The sequence below is a fragment of the Solanum stenotomum genome, chromosome 7 (genome assembly GCF_019186545.1).
Source record: "Solanum stenotomum isolate F172 chromosome 7, ASM1918654v1, whole genome shotgun sequence".
Lineage (NCBI taxonomy): Eukaryota > Viridiplantae > Streptophyta > Magnoliopsida > Solanales > Solanaceae > Solanum > Solanum stenotomum.
Genome location: NC_064288.1, coordinates 47,813,919 through 47,838,131, shown reverse-complemented (window position 1 = coordinate 47,838,131; position 24,213 = coordinate 47,813,919). Strand labels below are relative to the sequence as shown.

Below are 24,213 nucleotides of genomic sequence, written 5' to 3'. Positions count from 1 at the left end.
TACCCAATAAAGCCATTGTATTAGACATTTAGGCACATGTATGTAGTTCATGAAAATAAAATTGTTGCCCATTTTAATCTACACACCTCCACAATCTGTGGTCTTCTTTTTCCGTTCAGTTGTGAAACAAATAATCAAACAAGTAGTAATATTTGACGGAATTAACCTCTTGCCAGCAGAATTCCAAAGAAGTTGAGAAAGGTACCTATAACAAGATTAATATTCTGAATTTTTCTCTGAGGATTGTCACGATTGCATTCAGTATAACCATCGCCACTGAAATCTGGACGGCAAGTGCATGTATAACTCCCATCTGTATTGTTGCAAATGGCATTTGTGACACACCTATAATCTAGTTTCCGATCTACACATTCATTGATATCTGCAGACTCGTAGAGCACAACCGTAAACTAACATTCATTTGCAAAATGATAGATTTGATATAAAATCATATTAGGAGACTGGCAAACATATACATACCTTGACAACCATCTTTCAGGTATGGATTCCCATCATATCCTTGCATGCAGGAACATCGATATCCATTTGAATTATCCTGGCAATCACTGTTTTTACTCTTACATCCATATGTAGTCGAGTTTCTCTTAGCTATTTCACATGTTTCTTCACCAATTGCCCAATCTAGCACGAGAGGAAGCTTCTCTGCTTTCTGTAAACTGCTGAGGTAAGTCTTAGAAAAGCTAAAATTAGCTTGATCGACCACAAAAGCATAGCTGCAACTAAGGTCATTTTTCATATCAGTATCATTATAATTATAATAGCTGCTTAGTGTTATGGTGACATTCCATGCACCCTTAGGGATGGATGTCTTGCAACAACCGACCCCAGAACATGTGTCATTAACAACATCATCAATACTATTGCACATGGACATGCATCCTGTTATGTAGGGGAGATACTCGATTTTAGTTCCAAACTTGGTATAATAACCCTGAACAATTGCATACGTGTCACAGCCAACGGCGATGAAGCTATTCGCAGTGTTGTTCACAGTTAACAACGAAGGTAATACTATAAATAGCTTGGTTCTATTCGTGCTTATCCCATCACGATAACAATCTCTGGATATGAACTGTAAGACATTAAGTTGCCCAGAGAGAGATATGCTAGTGATTTCAATACCACTGTTTCCTAAAAAAGGCTGGGGAGTTGGAAAGGAGTAATCACAAGTGACAAGGAACTGATCGTGTAGTGTGCAATCTGGGGTCATACCAAATGGGAAAGGGATGTTGACATTTCCACAACTTTCATTGCAGTTAGGTTTGGCTATGAGATTGTTGTGTGACGTTAGTAACATAGCATCATCACCAAAAGATAGTGAAAAGCAAATAAATGTTATCAGAGCAACTATCATCACATAATTAGGAGCCATTGTTGAAGGAGACTATATAGGGATGTAAATAGTACTATAAATGTGTTTGTTGTGATTTTTATACTCCAGTCCTTTCATAGATACTTATAAATAAATTCGGAAGGACTATGTCAACGAGAATTGGCGACTTTAATTTTTGCGTGCAGTCAATTATATGCATCGAGAATCATTCAGTACATAATTTCTTTTCCAGAAAATAACGTGAATGGCTAGTTTTCCGTTTGAAGGAAGGTGAGAACGAGCAAGAGCTGTCATTCTCATGTTTTGTATTTGTTGAAATATTAACTAAACAGGGTTTAATCAAGAAAAGGTCAGAGAAATTGGTTGAAAACCTAATGGATTTGACTTCATTTTTTTTGCAATTATTGATGAGGGGTCATATTTAAGCCTATTTTTAAAATTATGTAGTGGCTTCAGAAGCAAAACCATTCAAGAAACCATAGTTTGTTCGACTGAGAATATTCGTGACTTTGGCTTTTTAACAAACATTTTAATTATATCATATTATACCTAAAACATATAGGAACATTTAATTACACAAAAAAAAAACATTTCAATCAAGATAAAATAGTCAAAATTTCATCATTTAAATAATTAGTTTTGTGCTAATACTATTTTATATATTTTCTAGTATTATATATAATAATATACGTGGATAGTATATGTAAATATATAGAGTATTTCAATATAATATTCAATATATATTTTTTTATAAATATCAAATACTGTATCAGATACAATTTGTTTTTAAAATACTTACCAAATACTGGTGACACGCAACAATCTTCCAAATAGAGTATTAATCCCTCCTAACACGTAGTGCCATCAGAAGCGAAGCAGTCAAGCACAGAAATTTGTAGATGAAAGTTTCATAGGTGTATAGTATGGTACAATACTGTATCAAAAACTTCAGTTCGTTTATTTTGATATTTGATATGTAAAAATACTATATTATTTTCATATTAAAATAATTTGATATGATTGGACATTTTAAAGTTCGTTTTTGATATTTTTGCATAAATCAATAACTGTAGTTTATTCGATTAATAGAGAATCATGACTTTGACTTTTCATGAAATGTTTCAATTTTATCATACCAAATATCTTACACATAGATAAATATTTAAATACACAAAAAGGACACTTCAATCAAGATAGAGTGTTTAAAGTTCAAACATCTAAATAATTAGTTTATGTGCTAATATTATTTTGTATATTTTCTAGCTAGTATAATCATCATATATATCATATATCATATATTACTAAAAGTGGAAAGCTTCAAAGATGAAAAGCTAGATTACCATTTTATCCCTAGGCTAAATTAAACATCTAATCAATTAAATATTAAATAATAATATTTTGATTATTTATTGAATTGTAAGTTATTTATAGAAAGACAATGAAAGAATCATTAGTAAATTGTAAGTTACAATGAATTGTTTGATATACTTATCACTTTACCCTACACTAAATTAAAATTTTAATTAATTAATTAATTATTAAATGATAATACCTTAAATATTAAATAATAATATATATACACCCCTAGGCTAAATTAAGCATCTAATTAATTAAATATTAAATAATAATACTTTAATTATATTTTGAATTGTAGGTTATTTATTAGAAAGACAATGAAAGAATTATTAATTAAATTGTAAGTTGCAACGAATTGTTTAATAAACTTATCATTTTACTCATATTATTTTATGATAGACATATTATATATATATATATATATATATATATATAATTCAATTCATTGCATGTCTGGTCTTTTTCTTTCTTCAGAAAATAATTACTTACATCATTTTTTTACGTATGCATATTTAGTTAGGAGCTAACTTTATAATTTTCATATATTTATTCTTCTTGTTCTCATTTATTAATTTTGACCTTTCAAATTTTTCACACAAATTAAAAAATAATAATACAAATGAGTAATTATTCCTTAAAGAAAAGAAATTAAAGTAGATTCGTGTATCTTTTAAAGTTAGATTTCATGCTCTATCTTTTTTATATTTATTTTAATAGTATTTGACCTTTCAAATTTTCATGTGACTTTTCATGTTTCCGTAATTTTTGTCCTATAAATTTAACTTTTTTAAGAAAGACTTTTATTTACTACTCCTATAGTTCTTGTGTGTAGGAGCTCTAAACAGGTGACATAATGTCACAATTTGTGGTGAAGTTGTGAGATCCCCCTATAATGTCACGAGAATAGATAAGAATTCAATTACTGAAGGATCAGAGCTTGGTGTGTTAGTTTATACTTATTTGTAGCAATTAGAATTATAATAAGACTTTTCTATCTCTCTTCATATAGTTGAATTGTTGTTTTGTTAGAAACTTGCTTTAATTTCAGATTTTTATTTTGTATGCTCAAATATTCAATTTTCATTATAGAGACAAAAGCAAAAAGGAATGTCTAATTGTCTTGCTCATGTGTATCTTTCTTCTTCTTCTTTTTTATTCTTTGTACTTATAATTTTACATATACATTAACTTTCATCTTTAAGAATGAATGTGATAAAATGTTTACTCTCTTCTTTTCTTTTCTTTTTTTGGAAAAAAAATAAGAAGATAAAAAATATAGCATTAAATTAATGGTGGATAAATTATATGTATGAAGAGAAAATTAAATTCTATATAAAAATAGTAGATATAAATAATAAGAACTTTTACACCTTAATTTTAAATATTTATAATTAAATAATTAGTTTAAAGTGCTTGTGGATAAACATTTAATATAGTATTTTGAACACATTCATTATAATTATCAGGAAATTCAAATGGCAAAGTAAAAAAGTTGAAAGGTTTTGTTTTCCTTTCACTCAAAGTTAATCTTACACCATTTTTTGTACAAAAAGTAAATAATCTCTTATCAATCTTTTAATTGAAAAAATATTAGTACTGCACCACGGTTTGCAGAGAATTAATTTCATGCAATCTTTTGATTTTCTAATATTATTCTACCAAAAAAAAAAACTTTTAACACTATCGAGAAATTAAATTTAGATAGTTGTTATCTTTTTTTTTTGCTTTACAAACTTATTTTTTGACTTATAAATAAAGTTTATTTTATTAACTTCTCATACTATTATCTTGGTGCATTCACTTGGAGGTCATGAAATTGGAGTGTCACAATTACTAGTAAGACAAAGTAAGAAACATTAATTAACATATTTTATAAAAAGGAACTCAAATCATATTATTTAATAATTTTTATTTTTAAAAAATATATATATACTCATTAATACGGGTTACACGCGCAAAGCGTGTGCCTAAAAACTAGTATTACTAAAAGTGGGAACAAAAAAAGTTAAAAATTGAAATACCAAAATAACCCTATAAAGTTCAATTACTACAACAATAGCATTATATTATATTATATTATATTATTATTATTATTATTATTATGTTGCAAGTTTATATTATATTATATTATATTATTATTATTATATATTATGTTATATTATATTATTATATATTATGTTATATTATATTATTATTATTATTATTATTATTATTATTACTATTAAGTTGCAAGTTAGTTTCTTAGTTATGACATTTAAATCCCTTTAGTTATTACTAATTATTTAAATACATAAAAATGACATTTCAATCAAGATAGAGTATTTAAAGTTCAAACATCTGAATAATTAGTTTTTGTACTAATATTATTTTGTATATTTTCTAGTTCAAACATCTAAATAATTAGTTTTGTACTAATATTATTTTGTATATTTTCTAGTATATATATATATATACTAAAATTGGGAACAAAAAAAAGTTGAAAGTTAGAAATATCAAAATAGCCCTATAAAGTTCAATTACTACAACAAAATCATTAATATATATTATATTATATTATTATTGTTATTATTATTATTAAATAGTAAATTTAAGCTGCAAGTTAGTTTCTTAGTTATGACATTTAAATCCCTTTAGTTATTACTAATTATTATTGCAAACTGATAGAATTAGTTAAGACTTAGAGTTAGTTACTTAAAGTTAGTTAGGAGTCTGCTAAACACTGTTGAAGTAGTTAGTTACAATTAGTTGGTTAGTTGGTTATTTTCATGTTTTATTCATGTATATATACACAGTTGTTGTATTATTATTCATTCATTAAGAAAGAAATGATACAGATCCTCTTTTCATTCTAGAATGACCCATTGTATCCTCTGTTATTCTTTCTCTTTGAGCTTAATCTCCATTAATGGAGGACGCTCACTGGTTTAATACTCCAATCAGTAATTCTGTCATGGTATCAGAGCACAGAGTTTCATTCCGCATTCAATTTTGATTTGTGAGTATTGGTTTCAGTTCACAGTTGGGAATTAGTGAGATTGTGTTTGTTTTTGTTTCTCGATCTATTTTGAAATCAACTGCGATTTCTGTTTCTCAATCGCGATTTCTGTTTCTCGATCTATTCGAAGTGTTGGAATCAATTGTTTCTGCTGAATTTTTATCTTACTGTGCGACAAAACACTGTTGCATATCATCTGTTTGTGTTTTTGTGTTTGCTGTTTTACACGAATTGGAAATTTTACTTTCAAAGGTATATTGATCAGTATGGTTGATGTTCAATCTGGCAATTCAAACATTGCAACTTCTTCTACTGTGAGAATGGACATTGCTAGTCCATTTTACTTGCATCCTTCAGAAAATACAGGATCAACATTGTTGCCAACTATTTTTTATGAAACTGGTTATAGATCATAGAGTCGAGCTATCCTTAAGGCCTTATCAGTGAAGAGCAAAATAGGCTTCATTAATGGGAAAATTATGAAACCTGATTCAGAGGATCCAAGCTTTGCGCATTGGGAAAAGTGTGATGACATGGTGACTTCGTGGATTCTAAATTCTCTCTCACCAGAATTGAGAGATGGCCTACAGTATGTGAACAATACTAGAGAGCTTTGGGAGGAATTGGAGGATCGTTATGACCAAACAAATGGATGTAAATTGTATCAATTACAGAAGGAGATAAATGATTTGGTGCAGGGAAGTTTAGATGTTACTGGATATTACACACAAATGAAGAAGTTGTGGGAATAGATGAACACTGTTGACATCACTTCTCAATGCACTTGTGTGTGCATTTGTGGTGGAAAGACCAAGATGCACAAGGCTAAACAAGACAGGAGACTTATACATTTTCTGATGGGTTTGAATGAAGTGTATACTGCAGTAAGGGGAAGTATCTTGATGATGAGTGACTTACCAAGCATGGCACAGGCTTTTGTTATACTATCCCAAGAGGAGAGACAGAGGGAAGTAAAGCCTCATAATCACATTGTTTTGGACTCCACATCTCTAACTGCATCTGCATCTACTTCTAATGGAAAAGGTTTTAAGACAAATTACAGTTCTTATAGAGGAGGTGCAGGCAGCTCTGGCAGTACCAATAACAATCGAGCAAGCTCTAACACTAATAACTCATATTCACAGAACAGATCTGGTCTGTTTTGTGACTACTGTAAAAGGCCTGGACACACAAAGGATAGATGTTATGAGCTCCATGGTTATCTAACAAATTCCAGATTTCCTAAAGGTAAAGGTTCAAGTTCTGCAACAAATGCATATACACAAGAAGAGGGGAATAATGAAGTCGAGGAAGGTCCTGAACTAAGGCAACAAATGCCATTGAACTTGTCCAAGGATCAGTATGAGCAACTGCTTAACCTCTTGGGAACCCTACAGGCTGGAAACAATAGAGGTGACAATTCAGACAACACATTGAGTGGAGCTGTTAACCTGGCAGGTATACTTGCTTGCTACTCTTTAATATCTGAGATATATGATCTATCATGTAAATGTACTAGATTAGCTGCTAGCTCATGGATCATAGACTCAGGAGCATCACATCATATGACCTATAATAAAACCATCCTTAAGAATATTAGAACTCTACCTTATCCTTTCCTAATCAGCCTACCAAATGGATATAAAGTTAAAGTAACTGAAATTGGAGATGCTTGTTTGAACCCAGCTTTGACTCTATGTAAAGTGTTGTTTGTACCTAGCTTTAAGTTTAACTTGATATCTGTCCATTGTTTGTCTCTACAACTTAAAGGTACAATTAGTTTTAACAAATCTTCTTGTTTGTTGCAGGGCCTTTCTCTGAAGAGCCCTTTGGAGCTTGGTAGAGCCAAAAATGGTCTATACTTTCTATGCATCAAGTGTCACAACTGTTGTGCTCAGTCTGATGGCATTCATTCACACACACACCACTCTTCAAGTTGTCATTCTATTCCATCTTTACTCAGTTGTGGAAAACCTTTAGTTGAAAATAAATGTAAAGTTTCACCATCTATTGTAAAAGTTTCACAAACTACAAATAAAGGAACTTGTTCTACTGGTGATCCTATTTTCTATGCTGCAAATTCATTTACTTATGCTTCCTCTCCTGCATCTCATACTCATACTGCTGAACTCTTGTGGCACACTAGATTGGGACATGTACCATTTGTAAAGATGAGGAGTATTTCAACCATACCTATAGATTTTTCCACCAAACAACCCTTTACTTGTGCCATATGCCCCATGGCAAGACAAACCAGAATACCATTTCCAGAAAGTACAAGCACAACTAGCAAGATCTTTGAGTTACTACATGTTGATCTTTGGAGACCATACCACATATCAACTCATGATGGTTAAAATTATTTCTTGACCATGGTGGATGATCATAGTAGATCAACATGGACACAACTACTTAGATGCAAAAGTAATGCACTACAAGCTGTGAAAGCTTTTGTATGTCTCATAGAAAACCAATTTCAAACCAAACTGAAAACTATCAGGTCTGACAATGGCCTAGAATTCACAAGTGGTGAGGTAACAATATATTTTCAAGAAAAAGGAATTATACATCAGAAATCTTATCCTTACACACCCCAACAAAATGGGGTAGTAGAAAGGAAACATAAATACCTCTTGGAAACAGCAAGAGCCCTTCTTTATCAATCCAAATTACCTATGAGGTATTGGGGAGAATGTGTGCTAATTGCTACTTACCTTATCAATAGATTACCTACCAAATCACTACCAAATATGTCACCATATGAACAATTGTACCAAAGAAAACCCACATACTCTCATCTTAGGAGTTTTGGATGTCTATGTTTCCCCACCATTTTGAAAAATCATAAAGACGAGTTTGAACCAAGGGCAACACCTCATATTTTTGTTGGATATCCTTACAATACAAAGGGTTACAAAGTCCTAGATTTGGCCACAAAGAGGATTCATGTATGCAAAGATGTTTCTTTCCATGAACATGTTTTTCCTTTTGTTATTGCTCCTGATGGTTCTAGTTTTAACTATATTCTCAAATTGCTTGTTCATCACCCCAATAAATTAACTTGTATGCTTAATGAAACAACCATTTCCAATGATGAAATGATGAATACAGACACACTCCATGAAGTTATCACTAACCAGGTAGCCAACAATATTTCTGATCCCATATCAAACACAGACACACCTTTACCTAACACTACACCAACACCACCATATCATTCTAATCCTTCCATTACTTGTGATGCTCCACCAGTGCCAGCACCTAGAAGAACAAGTAGAACCCTTCATACACCTAACTATCTTAAACACTACAACTACATATTACCTAACATGCACTCCACCACATCAACACCTGAACAACAACATTCCCTCAACTCATTACTGTCAAACCATGAGCATGTTTGTTTTACTACTTTATGTTCTAGTAGCCAGCAGCTAGTAAAGGCCATTTCACATGAGAGTGAACCTTTTTGTTATGCTGAGGCAATCTTGAATCCTGCTTGGAAAATGGCAATTACACAGAAGTTTGAGGCACTATATGCAAATGATACATGGGAACTGGTCCCCCTACCAGTAGGTAAGAATGTCATTGGATGTAGGTGGGTGTATAAAATCAAGCACAAAGTTGATGGTACTGTGGAGAGGTTCAAGGCCAGACTGGTGGTGAAGGGATATACACAACAAGCTGGGATTGATTATACTGAAACATTCTCACTTGTAGTGAAAATGATCACTGTGAGAACTTTGATTTGTTTGGCTGTAAAAAGGGGTTGGAGTTTATACCAGTTGGATGTGAATAATGCCTTCCTTCATGGTGATTTGCATGAGGAAGTATACATGACAATACCAGAGGGTCTTATGGTGGACAACAACAACTTAGTTTGCAAACTCAAGAAGTCTCTATATGATTTAAAACAGGCCAGTAGACAGTGGTATGACAAATTGGTCAGCAGTCTATGTTCAAAGGGTTATACACATTCAAACAATGACTACTCACTTTTCTATAAGAGAAAGGGATGCTCTTTAGTTTTTGTTGCAATATATGTGATGATGTGATCTTGACAGGTACAAACTTGAAGGAAATCATCTCTTTGAAGAGTTTCTTGCATGATCAATTCAAAATAAAAGATCTTGGCAAATTACACTACTTCTTAGGACTAGAAATACTATATAGGGATGATGGTGTTCTTCTTACCCAGAGAAAATTTACTACTGATCTTTTGAAGGAGTTTGATATAATGAACTGCAGAGTTGCAACATCACCACTTGATTCTACTGAAAAACTTAAAGCCATAGATGGGGAGTTGTTATCAGATCCCACTCATTATAGAAAGCTAGTTGGGAAACTTAATTTCCTCACAAATACAAGGATGAATATAACTTTTAGTGTTCAACACCTTAGCTAGTTTATGCAATCTCCTAGAGAACCGCACATGAAGGCTGCTTATCATGTCCTTAGATATCTGATGCAAGATCCTATTTTGGGAATTTTCATCTCAAATAAGCCTGATCTTACTGTTACTGCTTACTGTGATTCAGATTGGGCAGCTTGTTCTGATTCAAGGAGGTCANNGTTGCAATATATGTGATGATGTGATCTTGACAGGTACAAACTTGAAGGAAATCATCTCTTTGAAGAGTTTCTTGCATGATCAATTCAAAATAAAAGATCTTGGCAAATTACACTACTTCTTAGGACTAGAAATACTATATAGGGATGATGGTGTTCTTCTTACCCAGAGAAAATTTACTACTGATCTTCTGAAGGAGTTTGATATAATGAACTACAGAGTTGCAACATCACCACTTGATTCTACTAAAAAACTTAAAGCCACAGATGGGGAGTTGTTATCAGATCCCACTCATTATAGAAAGCTAGTTGGGAAACTTAATTTCCTCACAAATACAAGGATGGATATAACTTTTAGTGTTCAACACCTTAGCCAGTTTATGCAATCTCCTAGAGAACCACACATGAAGGCTGCTTATCATGTCCTTAGATATCTGATGCAAGATCCTACTTTGGGAATTTTCATCTCAAATAAGCCTGATCTTATTGTTACTGCTTACTGTGATTCAGATTGGGCAGCTTGTTCTGATTCAAGGAGGTCAGTTAGTGGGTATTTGGTTCTTATGGGAGACAGTCCTGTTAGTTGGAAGTCCAAGAAGAAAGCTACAGTGTCACTGTCATCTGCAGAAGTAGAATACAAGGTTGTGAGACAAGTAGTAAGAGAACTAGTGTGGCTTGAGAGATTACTTGATGAACTGGTGGTGCAAAGTTCATTACCCATACGTGTGTTTTGTGACAACCAAGCTGCAGTTCATATTGCTAAAAATCCAATTTTCCATGAGAGAACAAAACATATTGAGGTGGATTGTCATTTTGTGATGGATAAGCTTCAATAAGGATTGATTGCACTTCATCATATTTCCACAAACTCACAATTAGCAGACATATTTACCAAGGCCTTAACTGGAGTCAAGCACTCTACCATTGTAAGTAAGTTGTTTGTAATCACACTACCTCCAACTTGAGGGGGGTGATAGAATTAGTTAAGACTTAGAGTTAGTTACTTAAAGTTAGTTAGGAGTCTGTTAAACATTGTTGAAGTAGTTAGTTACAATTAGTTGGTTAGTTGGTTATTCTCATGTTTTATTCATGTATATATACACAGCTGTTGTATTCATTATTCATTCATTAAGAAAGAAATAATACAGATCCTCTCTTCATTCTAGAATGATCCATTGTATCCTCTGTTCTTCTTTCTCTTTGAGCTTAATCTCCATTAATGGAGGAAGCTCACTGGTTTAATACTCCAATCAGTAATTCTGTCACAAACATTATTCATGTTACATTCTTTATTTATGGGCTTATGACAATAATTTTACGTTACTCTTATCCAAATTATTGGCAAGCCTTTTCCACTACCAATGTGGATATACACGTAGTCCGTAGAATACATAATCTAATTGACTCTTCATTTAACCAATTGACTTCTTATTAGACGTTTACTTCTTTGTAAAATAAATTAGTAGAGATTAAAAAAAAAATCTTTTGTGGAGCATATCAGCTATTTTGCAAACAATTGATATGATGGATTGAAAGCTTATTAAAGAAGAATTTGTATTTTCAGTTTATCCTTAAAAAAATTCTTTCGGTTACCAAAAAAAAATAAAAAATTCTTTCATTAAAATGTCTTCTTTCTTTCGGTTACTCATTTAATCCATAAGTTGTTCATTTTTCTTTTTCCTCTAAAAAAATTATAATAAATTGGGTCTTTTCTACTACCCTTAATATCATATAATAAATTGAGTCTTTTCTACTGCCCTTAACATCTCCTTATAAATAAGTTTTTTCTACTATTTCATTTGATTAAAATATTTACAAATTCATGAGTTTTCTTTTCCATCATCTTCAGTTTCAGGTACTTCTTATCCTTCCTCTTTTTTTACTTTTTAATACTGATTTGTTTGAGTCAAATAAAAATTTTGTGACTTATAACCTCATTTTTGTTGATTTTATTGCGATTCAATATATGTATCGATTTGCAAGGTTTACTAACATCAACTTATGAGTTATACTTATGTGTTTACTTTTTTATATATGTTTTGATTTTTATTTATGGCTTATAACAAATCCAACAATATATATGTACCATTTTAATTAGAGCCTTAGAAGATATAATGTGGTATATGAAAATTCATATAATTTTTTATGAGGATTGTATTGTTACAAATAATTTTAGGGATAGAAAAGATGATGTATCACTATTTTTGTCCAAGAAATACAGTCAAATCTCACTAAATTAATACTCGATTAATTAATAATTTCTCTAAGATAATAATTTCCTCCGTTTCCGTCTAGGGTCAATGAAAAAAATCACTCATTTCGATAAGATATAATATATTTTCAAAAGACCCCTATATAAATATATGGTCTCATTAATATTATAAATTAATAATTCTTTAAAACTACAAATATTTGTAAAAAAAATTAGTGAAATATGATTCTATTATGTTCTGTTTTTTTGTTAAAATTTAAATCTAATTGAAGTTCATCTCTAACTTTTCTTATTACATTCAAAAGTTTCAGTTGTCTTTTCTAATTGCACCATAAAATTGTGAAGAGTTCTAGATACAAGTGTTTCCTTACGCGTAACTGGTTCCAAATATATTGTATCATCTTCAACTTTATCACCAACATTATTTTTCCAATGATATCCACAATTTGTTCTAAGCTCTGGACACCTTTGAACATGTATCGTTTTCACCCATCCAATAGGTTATTAACATCCATTTTATTGGGGTAACCGAAATCATTAATCATGACCTCAAGTTCATGAATGACGTTTTCACAAGTGGATTCTTTCAAATTCTTTGAGATTTCATCCCTAAACAACTTGTTTGGTATCGAAACACTCTATAAATTAATAAATATTAATTTATCGATTAAATAATTCATCTACAAAATAATAATATTTCATGGTTCCACCTATATTAATTTAGAGAGGTTTTACTGTATCATTATCTTCTCTCCCTTTTTTTGTTGGTCTTTCACCTATTTATTTATATAATATTTGAAAGTATTTGTTGATTCTAGGTTATTATATATTGCAATAATTTATATTTATATATATTTCTCTATTTATTTTTATTATGTGTTATATAGAAAATATTAATAATATCACTCATTTAACTTTATTAATTGTATTAAATATGCAATGATTTCATTTAAAAAAATTCTTTAATATAAAAGTTAGTGCCCTTTATTTTCATTATTCCCACAATTTTGTATTATCATAGCCCCTTAAATAAATAATCAATAGGTCGTAATGATCTTATTTGATATTTAATATTATAGTTCTATAAATAGATAGATTATACGACTTAAGCATTTTAAGTTTTTATGTTTTCGGTACGTACTTATTATATTCATGTTTTAGTTTGACTTAAATAATAAAATAAAGACTATTTAATGGTGATCAACTTGTGTGATGTATATTGACAAGAGCTCGAAAGTGTGTATTGATATCATATTTTTTCTTCTAATTTTTAATGATTAAGGTTGTAGAAATTTCACTTTATTTTATATTTTATTCGAATTTTTTTATTATTGTAAGTTTATAATTTCTTTTGATTAAGAATAATAACTTGTGATTTTGTTGGGAGTCATCTAAGTACTTAACCGACTATATTCCTATATCAATCATATATGTGTGTGTGAGAGAGAGAGAATTATTAGCGCCTCATCATCTTTATGACCGCCCAAAACACGAACAAGTTTACTAGAAGTTAATTTAATAATCATGCATTTTTCCAAAAATAATTACCACCGGCTGGCCACCTCTTTGCTACACAAATATTATATATAGCTCTCAAAATTTATTACCCTTGGAAGTTGCAACTCTTCATTCTTTTTAGGGAAAAGGTCCCGATTTATCCCTAAACTTTATGATTTGGAGCTGATATACCCTTCGTTTTGAAAATGGTTCATATATGCTCCTGCCGTTATAGAAATGGCTCATATATGCCCTTTAAATTAACAAATTAATATTTAATAAATTAAAAATTCATTTTTTAGCTTTAATTTAAGAAAATGCCATGTGGCATTTAAAATACCCCACCATACCCACCCGACCCAATTGGAAACAATAAAAACCCACCCACTCAAATTAACTTCACCCATTTCATTTCATCATTTCCACCTCAACATAAATAAAAATAAAAAAAATTGTTAGGATTCAGTGAGCTCTACGATCCTAACTTTTGATGACAATGAAGGGAAAATGGCCCGCGGATACTACTATATTTTTGAATTTGCAAACTTTAAATATTAGATTTTAAGGCTCGGTTGTAGATTTGTGATTTGTGCGCAAGTAACTTTTGGTTCATTGTTATAGTTTAGGACAACTTTTGATGAATCTTATTAGGCCTTATGTGATGGATTTATCAACTTATGTGTCATTTAGTAATGAAATGAACATGTTTGAAACATTCAAAAATGAGCGAGAATCATCAATGACTCATTGACATTCCACGTCGTTGCTAAAATCATATTTAAGAATCATTCGAACTGCAGAAATGCTTCTTATTTATCAAGAGCTCGAGGATAAAATCACTAATATTTCATCTCCGAGATTGACTCCAAATAAATCTACGGCATCATATAAGCTATCTACAACTTCAAAGAAGTTTGTGAAAAATGCTAATTTCCGTCGTAAGTTAACAATTTTGAGACCAATTAGCTCTAGTTTAGAGCTCACCGGAACCCTCACAATTTTTTTTTATTTTTGTTTCATTTGAACGTGGAAAGTGGAAACTGAAAACAAGTAATGAAATGAGTTAGGTTAATTTGAGTGGGTAGGTTATTTTGTTTCCAATTGGGTCGGGTGGGTATGGTGGAAGGTGGGGTATTTTAAATGCCACATGGCATTTTCTTAAATTACAGTAAAAAAATGAATTTTTCATTTATTAGATATTAATATGTTAAGTAAAAGGGCATATATGAGTTATTTCTATAACGACAGGGGAATATATGAGCCACTTTTTAAACGGAGAGTATATCAGCTCCAAATCATAAAGTTTAAGGGTAAATCAGGACCTTTTCCCAAATATGTTTATTTTTTATTATTATAATTATAATAGCAATAAGTGAACATTTCTCTCACAATTAATTACCTTGCAACTCTTCATTCACCTTCTTTATTATAATTATCATAGCAATAAGTGAATATTTATAGGTAGATAATTTAGATTAGGAAGGAAATGAAAAGCCAAAAATGGAGAAAACAAACAAGTAGCCAGTGGGTATACGATGATTAGCATTAGTATAATAATATGATATGATTATTATTTAATTAATTAATTTTTTTAACTTTTTTTATTTAATGTAGAGGTATTTTCGTAATTCAACTTTTGACTTAAATTCTTTTCACTTTTAGTATATATATATGATGATATGACATGATACTTATACTAATATAAATGGTTAGAGTTAGTTATACTTCCATAGTGTTGGTCCATATACTGTGTTCTTGCTCTGTACATTGATGAGTGGATTGTGATATGTTAGAAATATGATGATTTGTAACTATATCTATTTACACATATAGTAATTGTTAGTGATTTATGATGACTCTATTGAATTGTGACTTATGTGTTTGACTATGTGGAATTACTTGTCTACTTGCTTTATAAATGTGATTATATATCTGTTACTAATCTTAGTCGACATATGATGTCTACAGATACATAGTATTAGTAGGGATGCTACTCCTACACTTTCTTAATTTTGAGTGCAGACTATGATCCAGAGGCATCTACTAGACCCCGTATTTAGGTAAGTTATTTCCAAATCTGAGGGTGAGCTATTTCCATTTGGACTGCCGCAGATCTTCCTTATTTTGATGTAATTCCCTTCAAACCTTGAGATTACTTAGTAATTATTCATTTTCTACTCTTAGTAATTTTTAATTAAATGTTTTAGTATGGTGACTTTTGAATTCCATTCTTTATCCAAGTATTCTCTGCAACTACTACCCACAGAGGAGGAGAGGATCAGACAGTTTATTTAAGGTCTGAATGTGAGAGTTAAGCTTGCAAATCTACGGGGGCTTCTCCTAATTCAAAAATTCTCTCCCTTTGTGCAAACATAGCAATATTTTCATATTGAATGTGTGTTCTTTGATTTACGCGCTTATCTCATAAACTTAATTTCTTAAAGAATCCTTCTTGCATTTTGAATCTGTTTTACCCCGCCGTCTGATCAACAACCATCTCTAGTCATTTTACTAACTGAGACTTCCTAAGGACATGATTTTTATACAGATGTTTGTAGATCATCAAAATTAGTTTCAGCCTAAATCAAGACCTTCCATATTTTTTCTTTAACGACCTTGCACCAAAAATACATGCTAAACGTATAAGTTGAGCAACAAAACAATTTTAAAAGGAACTGTTCAAGTGTAAGAAGAAATCAAAACGTGTCAACTATTATTGAAATACATAACTAGTACACTTGACATTGATTTGTTACACAAATTTATTATCTTCTGAAAAATAAAAGAAATGCAATTCAATTCATGTTGAAGCTGTGGCCGCCGTTTTGAGTTCGTATTGCTGAGAAAAATTAACATGCATGATTGATCACCTTCCTCCAGGAAATGGTAAAGTTACATGGCTCGTTATACTATCAATATGGACACTGTGTTCACTATATTCGTATCCAAATCCCAACGGTTGAGTGTCGTGCAATAAGGACTCTATCTCCTCTGAATGTTGATCAGTTTGATCCCACGAGTGCTTCAATCTCGATCCAGCTTCCAGTTCTGCAGCAACTTCCTTCATTGTAGGTCGATCATCCCCTTTAACATTTAAGCACCTTTGTGCAAGCACGGCAATATTTTCCAATTGCCCTGCATTTCCCTCATCACAGACTATATTATCGTCTAAAATATTGAACAAATGACCCTTTTCCACTGAAGATATAAAATATTGAGCTAGACCTCTCTCTTCTTCAGGTCTTTGAAAACATAGGGCCTTTCTACCGGTTTGGAGCTCTACAAGCACTACTCCGAAACTGTATACATCACTTTTTTCAGTGAGTTGATTTGTTTGCAAGTATTCAGGATCTAAATATCCTAGAGTTCCTTGAACCAATGTAGATATCTCTTTTTGATTAGCAGGAACCAACTTGGATGCTCTGAAATCGGACACATTGTCTGTGTAGCTTTTGTCTAGAAGAATGTTGACTGATTTAATATCTCTATGAATAATAGGAGGGTAAGCTGCTGAGTGCAAGTAAGAAAGTACTCAAGCAGTTTCTGCAGCAACTTTCAGACGAATATCCAAAGAAAGAGCCGACGCCTTCAATTTATCATGTAAGTTGTTCAGAAAGTGTTCCATCCATTGCTTATAAATTCATACACCAATAGTGGAACTTCCGTCTGGAGGCAACAACCTAAAAGCTTAACCACATTTCTATGGTTGATTTGGGAAAGGACAAGGACTTCATTTATGAATTGTTCAATTTGATTGCGATCAATTACCTTAGACTTGTTATGGCAACGATGCAATTATCTTTTAGATATCCTTTGTACACAGTTCCAACAACTCTATCTTTGTCAAAGCCATTAGTTGCCTTTTCTACATCGTCCGCTGTGAAAATCTTGATTGTATTAGTATGACTTGATCCCTCTTCCTTTCTGAGTCGCTGTTGTAGAACTAATCCACCATTTTCTTGAAAAAACTTCTCTTTCATCATTGACATTTTTCTCCTTTGGAATGAAGTATATGACCAGCCAAATATTATAAAAACCATTAAAGCAACCCCTGCTGTAATGCCTGTAAACATTTGGTTTGATAGATTTGATATTAAATCATATTAGGTGACTCACAAACATATACATACCTTGACAACCATCTATCAGGTATGGATTCCCATCATATCCTTGCATGCAGGAACATCGATAACCATTTGAATCATCATGGCAATAGCTGTTGTTACTCTTACATGCATATGCAGTCGAGTTTGTCTTAGCTATTTTACATTTGTCTTCACCAACTGCCCAATCTAGCACAAGAGGAAGCTTCTTCGTGTTCTGCAAACTGCTGAGGTAACTCTTAGAAAAGTTAAAATTAGCTTGATCGACCACAAAAGCATAGCTGCAACTAGAATTATTTGTCATATTAGTATAGTTATAATTATAATAGCTGCTTAGTGTTATGGTGACATTCCATGCTCCCTTAGGGATGGATGTCTGGCAACAACCGACCCCAGAACATGAGTTTTTATCACCATTAACAGCATCATCAATACTATTACACATGGACATGCTTCCTGTTATGTAGGAGGGATACTCGATTTTAGCTCCAAACTTGGTATAATAACCCTGAACAATGGCATATGTGTCACAGCCAACGGCAATGAACCTATTCTATGTGTCGTTCACAGTTAACAACGACGGTAATGCTATGAATGACTTAATCTTATTCGTGCTTATCCCAGCACCATAACAATCTGTGGCTATGAACTGTAAGACGTTAAGTTGCCCAGCAAGAGATATGCTTGTGATTTCAATACTGCTGTTTTCTAAAAAAGGCTGGGGGGGAGGATTTAAGGAGTAATCACAAGTGACAAGGAATTGATCACGTAGAGTGCAATCTCGGGACATACCAAATGGGAAAGGGATGTTGACATTGCCACAACTTTCATTGCAGTTAGATTTGGTTATGAGATTGTTGTGTGACGTTGGTAACATAGCATCATCACCAAAACATAGTGAAAAGCAAATAAATGTTATCAGAGCAACTATCATCACATAATTAGGAGCCATTGTTAAAGGAGACTAGGGATGTAAGTATTATGTGTTTGATTCTCCAGCCCATCATAGTTCCATTTATACGTACTTAATTTCATTGGAATAGAGGGTCAACTATGTTAGAATTTTAATGTGGACTATGTCAACGAGAATTGATAATTTTATATATTGACAATCTTTTACTCCCTCCGTCCATCTTTATTTATTCACTATACTAAAAATAGTTATTCAATAATACTTGTCCAATTTGAAAGCCAAGAGATAATTTACCCTTTATGTATTTTACTCTTGCTATTAAATACTATTCAATATCTAATACATTTTCCAAAGCCTTAAATTTAATATATTCAAAGGGAAATATAGTAATATTACTCCTATTATTTATTGATTTTTAAGATGTGTGTCAAGTCAATAGTAGATAACTCTTGTTTGACAGAGAAAGTAGTACATTGGAATAGAGTGTCAACTACTTTAGAATTTTAATATGGACTATGTCAACGAGAATTGACGACTTTAAGCAGCCACTTAAATATGAGTGAGGATGAGCAAGTGCTGTCATTCTCATGCTTTGTCTTTAATGACAGAGAGTAGTTTCTTTGAAATTATTGATGAGGGTCATATTTAATGAGGGGTCTTTGAAAAGGTCAGGGAGTAGGACAGAAATTGGATGAAAATTAACCTCATTTTCTTTGAAATTCACTACTAAAAAATGCTTCAAAAATGACGGGTCTTTATTTTGGTAAAAAATGATAAAAAGGCCATGTAGTCACTTCCATCGTTTTTCAAAAAGGATACGTATGTCTACATGTTCAATTTTATACAAGTTTAAGTGCCTACTTGTGTACACCCAAAGTTGGAGGTCATAATTGTCCGTTGAAGTCAAGTTAAGAGTCATGTTTATGTATTATGCCAATAATTAATGGGTATAAGAGGTGGGGAGTTAGAAATCAATACTCAAATGAAGAAACTCGATAAACCCTTTTGAAATCGCCAAAGCCAGGCTCTCAAGTCACAAAAATGGTGAAATAGAGATAAAACCCAATTTTTGGGAAGACGTATTTTTCAGGCAAAATTGCTCATCACGATTGCAACCCAAGGCCCTGCGATCACGATAAGTAAACAAGTCATCTTATTTAATTTGACCATCACAACTGGGCCTCGTGCGATCGCAATAACTAGAAAAAAGACACTTATGTGATCGGGCTGAGGGTCACGCGATTGTGAAGCATACAAAAACAACTCCATGCAATCGCACGAGAAGGTCTCGTGGTCGCAATGAACAAAATACCTAGCACCAGAAAATAGAAAAAAGGGCCAAATTAAGCTCGAAACCTTTGAAAATTCAACCAAGACCTCTCCTAGGCCTTTAATCATCCTCATAAATCTAATGGAACCGTCGAAAATCCTATCCAAGCAACCGAACTTCAAATGTTTTCCAAAGTCAACTCAAAGGCTAAAATCACATCAACTTCCAACTTAATACCTCGAATCAATAAAGCAACTCCGAATCTAAAATTGACGACTAGTCTAGACAATATTCCACATTTCGGAGCTGATGAAACTGGCGGAATTCCATTTGGAGTCTCAAAACTCTGGTAGATACCAAAAACCACCTTTAAACAACTTAAGCCTCTAAAAAGTCAAAACTTTCAAAAATCACAATCTTTTGCTCAAATTTCAAAACCAACACCACAAACTAATTAGAAATAACTCAACGAAACTATCAGGAGGGATAAAACATTAATTTTTATAAAAATTTCCAAAAATGACCTTCCGGGTCATTATTTCCCCAATTCTTTTTCCTAAGAAACTATATAAAAAATTTTTAGACAACAATCAAGTAATATTTAATCAACTCTATTTAAATCTATGAATTAGAAGTTTAAATTTAGGAAACTTAGCATCTCTCTCGTTAGTGTTTCAACGCTCTTCGCACCCTCAGTGTGCAATGAGTCATCCTTAACATTGTTTCTAGTTTTCTTGGCTTGTTCAGACAAAGTCTTGAATTCATCTGTGCCTCAATATCAAGACAATCCCTCAAAGACATTTGGAAAAAGCCAAGTTTCACTTGTCTCTAAATCCTGAGCTTTTTTTAGCCAGCTAGACAATCTGGCACTGGCCCTCCTCTCAAAAGTGATCACAATGAAAATATTGTACTTTCGCTTCCAAGTATACATAGTCTGAAAATAAAGTGAGTAGCATTAGATGATTAATAAATTATACTAAATAGTATCAAACTTAACTAAAAATATATATGACTAATTACATACCTTAAACTCATTAAATATGGCATGACATATCCCCTTTGGAATCTCACTCCGAAATCTCGATTCAAACATTGAAATTCTTGGACAGTCACGAGAAATCCGGCTTAACTTATTTCCTCTTTGGTGTCAAGGTAATAGCTATGAATAGTCATTGACTTCCGGGAAAGAGTAGAAGAGTGATAAGGCTCCGTAAAAAGCCTCCTAACACTTTCATGTAAAGCCATAGAAGCATCATTTGAGGGATTTCACCTACAAAACACATAATAAACATGTGAATTCATGAATAATTAATGTACAAAAAATTAATTAATTAATATTTAACTAAATAAACTTATGATATTCCATTAGGCTCAATCATCACTCTATCAGGCCTGACCCTCTCTCCAGCTGCTAGGTCAAGCGGATCCTCCTCCTCATCGAGTGTAGCAACAACTGAAAGTGAAAGTTTAGGTGATACTCTCAAATGTATATAACGTTGATTCAAATGATGGAGTACCATCCATAACATCAAACTCAGAACTGAAATCTCTAAGTCTACTCAAACCTGATAGGTGGAGGGATATAGTGATGGGAGATGGGGTATAAAATGATATTCTATTAGATGATAAGGGTTGTGCCTGAGGAATGGTGTTTGTAGGTAGGTAAGTGTGCCACAATAGAGGTAAGGATTGGGAAAAAGAAGAAACTCCACGTGGCCAACGGTATGCACTATGATACTCTAAGGGATCTCAGTTCCAAATGAAATATAAGAAATGTGTGTAGAAAAGTGTTGCTCTAGCTCAGATGGGACCTATCCTGGAATATCCTCAGGATCTATAGGCCTCCTACTCTTGTTCTTCCTACTCTTACTAGAATGATTAATCCTAAGATGATGAGATTTATCACCATCACCACCCGATGATATCTGCATGCAAATTTACATTACGATATATAAAATTATAAGTATTGAATATGATTAGTGCTAGCAAAATAAACTTACATACTAGCTATAGTATATATTCTCTGACTCTTTCTCCTCGCTTGTTTTATTTCCATTATTATCTCATTCTTCCTCCTCGGGTTTCATTGTTATCATCTCATTCATATTCTCGAAATGATTCATTTTTCTCATTTATTTATTTCTCAACATTTGTCATTATCTCATCATCATAAATTTCCTTTTAATATGCATTAATGATGTTTTAAAGTGATTTCTAATTCAACATCAACTTGTTGTTGAACAATTGCAATATCATTTTAGTACGTCACATCTAACACATTCCCAATACAATCTTTCCCACATGCTTAGTCTTTATAACAACTCACCAATCAACCTTACCTCTATGCAACAAATATGGAACGTTATACACTTGCTTAACATTTTGTGTAATGATAAAAGGATCATAAATTTCATATTTTCTCGTGTGCTTAACTTCAATTATATTATATTGTTGATTCATTCTTGTGCACCTATGTGATGGGTCAAACAACGTACACTGAAACAATACTATTTTTTTAGACCAACNAACAATACTAATTTTTAGACCAACCTGAATATCTTACTTCAATAATCTCATCAATGACACCACAATATCAAGAGTTTGGCCATTACCATTGATATCACCTTGAACGCGTACACTGCTACTATTAGTTTTCTTATACCTAGAAGCTTCTTCAATTTGGAACATGAAATCATTCATACAACACTTATTTATTTTCTAAATTTGAGATTCAGGTCCAAGTGCAACTTCTGTCACCAATTGCAGATGTTCAACATTTGCGTGTTCATCATAAACCTACATATTGTTATTCAAAAATATACATTTTTAAATGAATATATATACTTATTGGATCAATATAACCTTTCAGGCTTAAATATTCTTTTAGCCATTTGAAAAAACTCGTATATATAACTTCATGTCATGTCCCGAGACTATTCACTAGACGTGATACAGTGCTAAGATCCACAAGTGACCCCAAGCTAATCTCATGACCTGACACTAAGATTTGCATAAAACCAAAGAAAAACTAGAAAGTAAGCACAAAAGCTAAATCAGAAATGTCTAAATAAAGCTCATAATACTGAGATAGACTAACATCTAAAAGATGTGATATAAGCGGAATCTATATCTAAATATCTAAAATCCTCTACTAATATGAATTTCTAGGACAAACCCCTTGCTAACTCCAAATATCTGAAATTGAAAGTGCAATACTAAGAATCAAAGATAAAGGGTTCATTCTCGGGTAATGAGGACGCACCAAAAGCTGCTGCAACGCTGACTGGATCTATTATAACTGTGGGCTAGATATTGAGCGTCAAAGCATATATTATCAAACAATATATGCATATATTATGTTGTCGACACTTTGAATGTATATCGTATGGGGAATATTCATAATAAACGTGATATCTAAGCATACTGAATTTGTAAAATATGTTGATGCAATGACCAAGTAAAGCTGAGATATATTGATCTCAAACGCATATGTAAAAGATCATGCAATAACTGAAAACTTGATTTTGGAAAATACTAAAATTGACATAAATCATGTGAGCTACTACATGAAATTCAATGTACTTCCCCCATAATGAAAAGAAAGTGTCCAATACTTGCCATCGTAAGGGACCTGATAACTGAGCTAAGGTGGATCCACTTGATAATGTCTATCTATGATAAATACTATGGGTGACACATGTTGACACCCAATTTTGACCCTATGCAATTCGAGTTAACTATCGAGCTTCTTCAATTTCAAACAATTTGAAATAATCGTCTTTGAAAAATCCTAAAAAATATATATTTTAAAATCTCTTTCTATTTAGTTTTGGTTAGTATTTTTCAGAAATAATTATATAATTTTACATGTTGGTTTATATGATTTTCATCTTTTATATAAATATTTAATAAATAGCCTAAAAATAATGTTTATCATAATTACT

At 32.0% G+C, this 24,213-nt stretch overlaps 1 protein-coding gene and 1 pseudogene across 1 annotated transcript; both read right to left on the bottom strand.

Annotated features, from left to right (window-relative positions):
• Positions 1–161: 161 nt before the first annotated feature.
• LOC125869970 (wall-associated receptor kinase 2-like) lies at positions 162–1,393 on the bottom strand. The gene is made up of 2 exons (XM_049550350.1): positions 481–1,393; positions 162–382 (listed from the first exon to the last, which is right to left on the bottom strand). The coding sequence occupies exons 1-2, from the start codon at positions 1,391–1,393 to the stop codon at positions 162–164; spliced, it is 1,134 nt and encodes a 377-aa protein (XP_049406307.1).
• Positions 1,394–16,802: 15,409 nt separating this feature from the next.
• Positions 16,803–24,213, bottom strand: part of LOC125869969 (wall-associated receptor kinase 2-like) — a 98,128-nt pseudogene continuing 90,717 nt past the window's right edge.

Coding starts and splice junctions, on each gene's coding strand:
- LOC125869970 (XM_049550350.1), bottom strand. CDS start 1,393: ATGGCTCCTAATTATGTGATGATAGTTGCTCTGATAACATTTATTTGC. Junction 383..480: donor CCTGAAAGATGGTTGTCAAG/GTATGTATATGT, acceptor ACGAGTCTGCAG/ATATCAATGAATGTGTAGAT.